Consider the following 4,840-nt stretch of genomic DNA (forward strand, 5'->3'; position numbering starts at 1 on the left):
CGCCTTGTCTCCGCCCTACTCTGAGAAGTTTAGTTCTGTCTTGCACTGGCTGAGCCACGCCCCCGTATCGCTCTCCCCGCCCTCCATTGCGAGAACGCGGTCCTGCACTGGCCGAGCCCCGCCCTCTTCTGAAAGCTTAGCGCTGTCCTGCAGCGGCCGAGCCCCGCCCCCGTCCCGCCTGTGCCGCGCCCCCGTCCCGCCTTCTCCCCCCCCTCCCGATCTGGCTGAGACTTTCCTGCCCCTCCCAGGAAGCAGCGCGGGGAGGAAGCGCGGAGAGGTTACAGAGAGGCAGCAGTGGGGACGGGAAGCGGAGCCAGGGAGGGGGTCTGTGCACTGCAGCCCAGCACACCCACCAGCAGGCTGGATCCTCTGTGTGTGGCCGGGGGGAGAGCAGCTAACATGACGGTGAGCCTGGCAGCCCCCTGTGTCCCCCCCCCCCCCATTGCAGTAGAGTGTAAGCTCTGAAGGGCAGGGCTCTCCTTCCTTCTGTGTCTTACTTTATATACATTGTATTCAGCATGTCACTTTTGTCACTGTAATAAGTAGCAAAAAAGTTTCTGTGACTTTAATAACTTATTCTGTATATTGATGTACACCATTGTCTGTATTGTTTTTGGGCTGGTACCAATCAAGGTGCTAGTTTAGTTTAGGGAAGTGTTTCTCAACATTATTTTGGTTTGTACCCCGTTTAAATGTCTGTGCTCCCCAAGTACCACTTGATGTAGTAGAGATTATCTCTAGTACCCATTGACAGAGATGTTTTTATTAGTCATACATTGTTTCTAAACAGTTTCCAGGTATTTACTCATTCTTTTAATTAGCTTTTTTTTTTTTTAGCTAAAATGCTAATTTAGTGGTGTAGTTTTTGGTGTTCTCCCCAGGCTCTTTTAGCTGGGTGTGCCACCCGGCTAGTTTTGGTGACCACCCGGCTGTCATAGGATCACCTCCTCCTATGCTGTAAGCAGAGTTGCGCACAGAAGCACCGACCCTGCATTCTCTCATATTGCCCCACCTGGCTACATTTTCATACCACCCGGCTGGAAACAAATTCTGGGGAGAACACTGCGTTTTACATAGGATAACCACTGGTTGAGAATCTAGGGTTTAGGGGACTCAGCAGGAAACCTCATAGGGATCCAATAACAGCACCCTCTACAGCACAAAGCGTTACGATTGGCAAATAGTGCGGGTGTAGTTTATTACAACCTATCAAAACTAGCAGTTCAAGAGGGTGCTGTCCACCCAATCACGTTAGCTGCATTCCCCTATTATTATTTAGTATTTAAATTGCGCTGACAACTTCTGCAGTGTTGTACTGTCCCTCAGAGGGGCTCACAATCTAATCCCTAGCATAGTCATATGTCTATATTGTGTAGTGTATGTATGGTAGTCGAGGGCCAATTTTAGAGTGAAGCCAATTAACTTATCTGTATGTTTTTGGGATGTGGGAGGAAACCAGAGTGCCCGGAGGAAACTCACACAGACACGGGGAGAACATACAAACGCCGTTCCCTGGCGGGGAATCGAACCTGGGACCCAACATTGAAGGGCGAGTGCGCTAACCACTATGTCACCGTGTTGCCCTATTAGGTTTTCCTATGCGGTTTCCTACTGGGTGTACTATACTAGACTAAGTATGTTTGTTTTTTTACTTTGTGCTGTGCCACAGAATGTTTTGGTGCTTTAAATAGCAATAATAATATAGTGTGGGGTGGTGGATGGGATTGTATTCAGCCTGTATATACTGGGTTGGTCGATGGGATTGGATGGATACGGTCTATACCAGTGATGGCTAACCTTGGCACTCCAGCTTTGGTGTAACTACAAGTCCCATGAGGCATTGCAATACTCTGACAGCTCTAACCATAACTCGTGGAGGCAGAGATATGATGGGATTTGTAGTTTTGTCACAGCTGGAGTGCCAAAGTTAGCCATCACTGGTCTATTCATACCAGGGGTGGGGGATGTGATTGGATGGATACAGTCTGTACATACCAGGGTATTGGATGTATACAGTTTGTACATACGGGGTGGGGGATGGGATTAGATGGATACAGTTTGTACATACCAGGGGTGGGGGATGAGATTGGATGGATACAGTCTGTACATACCAGGGTACTGGATGTATACAGTTTGTACATACAGGGTGGTGGATGGGATTAGATGGATATGGTCGGTATATACCGGGGTGGGGGGTACTGGTCGGTGGATGTGTATAGTCTGTACTATTATTAGCATTCTGTTTGAGGGCGAGATGGGTAGTGACCATTTTTTTAAATATCTTTGGTCTTTATTGTATCTGGTTGTCTTTTCCAAGAGGTTTAGGAGAATCCTATTACAGCTTTTTGCATATGCTGATGGTAAACGAGTTTCAGTGTGTGTGTATCTCTGCTTGAATAACGTGCTCTGATGCTGTCACCACCGCTTCTACAGTACTAACTAACGCAGCTCTTGTTAGCCTCCCTCTGTTTAAGGTTCCCATACATTACACAATTTTCTACCAAGCAATCCATAAAACTGTAGTCGATCATCTAATTGCCCACACACTGCATGTGAGATCTTGGCGATTTTCCCTTCACTAATCGATCTGAACGATGTTTTGCCTCCATGCTCTGAAACCAAAAATTGATTCTGTATTGATCAAACTCATATGAACAGTCAGCGACGATCGACCATTGTTTTCCATCCTACTCAATCATGTAAATTGGTCACTTCGGGCAGATTTTGGACATATTCTATTGATTTAGCACAATGGAAAATGATCTATTCACCCCAATCTGATAAAATGATCGAATCAAATGGTTGATCGAGTAGAAAGATTGAGTAATGTATGGGCACGTTTAGTTTTCATAAGTGTGCAGCTTTATCAGTCACTGAGTTGTGCAGCTACATTTCTTTATCTCTGAATGCAGCAGATAAAGCTCGAGAGAGCTTCTGTGTACAAGACTCCAAAATAGAAAGCTATGCAGTCTAAAATTAGCAGCAGGTGCCTACAGAATAAACTGGATGGTACATTATTATGTCAGTACTAGCTGAATACCCTCGGGGTGGAGTTCATTGAGGTTTTTTTTTTACACAGATGACATTACTTTGAATCAAGGGCAGGTAGGATAACTATACAGGCAATGAGGAGTTGGGAGACCGGTTTTTAAGTGTATGGTATGGCAGTATGTGGTTTTTAAACAGGCCACAATGTATTTATTTTTTTAATCGCTACACGCATGTAAGGTTGGCATTCATTTTTTCCACATCGACAGTCTAAAACGAAACTCGGGCATACACTGTACAATATTTTCACTAGATTAGGCCTCAGATGAGATGTAAACACAGAATCTGGGGCAGTTCACTTAAAAGTGTGGAAACCACAACATTTTTTTTCCTGACACTACGCGTGTTCGGCCATTTTTTTTTCTGCTAGTTTCTCTTTCTCAGTAACTGATTAGTTAATGAGAAATTGCTTGCAGCGTATGTATTTGTGCTGCAAGATGCTTGTTTAACTTTTCAGTGCAGACAAATGCATTTAATTGACTTCTATTGTATGTGAGGCAATTGCGTTATCGCAAATTCGCAATATGCCGCCGATTTTTGATAAGTGTGAACCCTGCCAAATGGAAATTCAGGACAACTGAAGTGAGAGGGATATGGAAGCTGGCATATTTATTTCCTTTTAGGCCTCATTCACATTGCACTCCAGTCACATTCGCGTTGGCTGTTTTTTTTTTTTACACTTATTTTTTGTCGATTTCTGGGCATTGGACGCTTTTGTTCAGCACTTTTCTAAGCGCTTTTGCAGAGCGATTGCGTTTTTTTTCACTTTCTGACTTCAGTCAGGAAGTGAACTGTTTGATCCGCAAAAGAATAAATACAATGTAATTTTTCTTAAAAACGCTCAATGCAAAAAATGATTTTGTGAGGGTTTTGCGTTTTTCCTATACCTTCCATAGTGGCGGAATCGCCTCAAAAATGGCCCATGCAGAGATTGCCTGAGTGGATCGGAAATGAACCGCTCAGATGTGAACTTTCTCATAGAGAATCATTGCACAAGCACTTTCAGGGCGATTTTGAAAATCGCCAGCGCTAAAAAAAAGTCAAACGCACGTAGTTTGAACGAGCCCTTAAGCAATACCAGTTGCCTGGCTGTCCTGCTGACCCTCTGCCTCTAATGCTTTTAGCCACAGACCCTGAACAAGCATGCAGTAGATCAGGTGTTTCTGACATTGTCATCTCTGACAAGATCAGCTGCATGCTTGTTTCTGGTGATTCAGACATTACTGCAGCCAAATAGACCAGCAGGGCTGCCAGGCAACTGGTATTGTTTAACAGGAAATACATATGGCAGCCTCCATATCCCTCTGAACCTCAGGTTCCTTTTAAAGAGTGCTTCCAGTGTAAAATACACAGCCTGTCATGCCAGGCTCTGTATTAAAGCAGAAGAAGAGGCGGGGGGGGGGGGGGGGGGGGGGGGGGTGTGTCTCGGGGTTTAATAACTCACCTGCTTGGCCCCCCTCAAATACCGCCATGTCTCTTTCTTTTTAAAAATCTACTGCTGCTTAGGCCACCCCCACCAGCGTTGCAGAGGGATGCAGCAATGCAGCTGCTGGGGGTGGCCACAGAGCTTCGGAAAAATGGCCGCTACAGTTTTGCTGCTGCAGTGACTAGTGAACTGCTGAGCAGGTGAGTTTTTAAAGAGTAACTGTCGGGCAAAAAAATCAAAAATCAATTCTTTATTTTTATCTGGTGAACAAGTAAAGTTGGCCACACACGATACAATAAAATGATCCGATTTTACGGCAATTCGATAAAAACGATCGGATCTCCTGACAAAATCGAAAGCGTTTTT

At 44.9% G+C, this 4,840-nt stretch overlaps 1 protein-coding gene across 1 annotated transcript in view; it reads left to right on the forward strand.

Annotated features, from left to right (window-relative positions):
* The first annotated feature begins 270 nt into the window (after positions 1-270).
* The window catches only part of TRIOBP (TRIO and F-actin binding protein), an 88,647-nt gene continuing 84,077 nt past the window's right edge, over positions 271-4,840 (forward strand). The window contains exon 1 of the mRNA XM_068251421.1: positions 271-405. Coding sequence (XP_068107522.1) covers positions 400-405 — 6 coding nt within the window. The 5' untranslated portion in view covers positions 271-399. The remainder of the gene's footprint in view (positions 406-4,840) is intronic.

Source organism: Hyperolius riggenbachi, chromosome 9 (assembly GCF_040937935.1).
Source record: "Hyperolius riggenbachi isolate aHypRig1 chromosome 9, aHypRig1.pri, whole genome shotgun sequence".
Classification (NCBI taxonomy): domain Eukaryota; kingdom Metazoa; phylum Chordata; class Amphibia; order Anura; family Hyperoliidae; genus Hyperolius; species Hyperolius riggenbachi.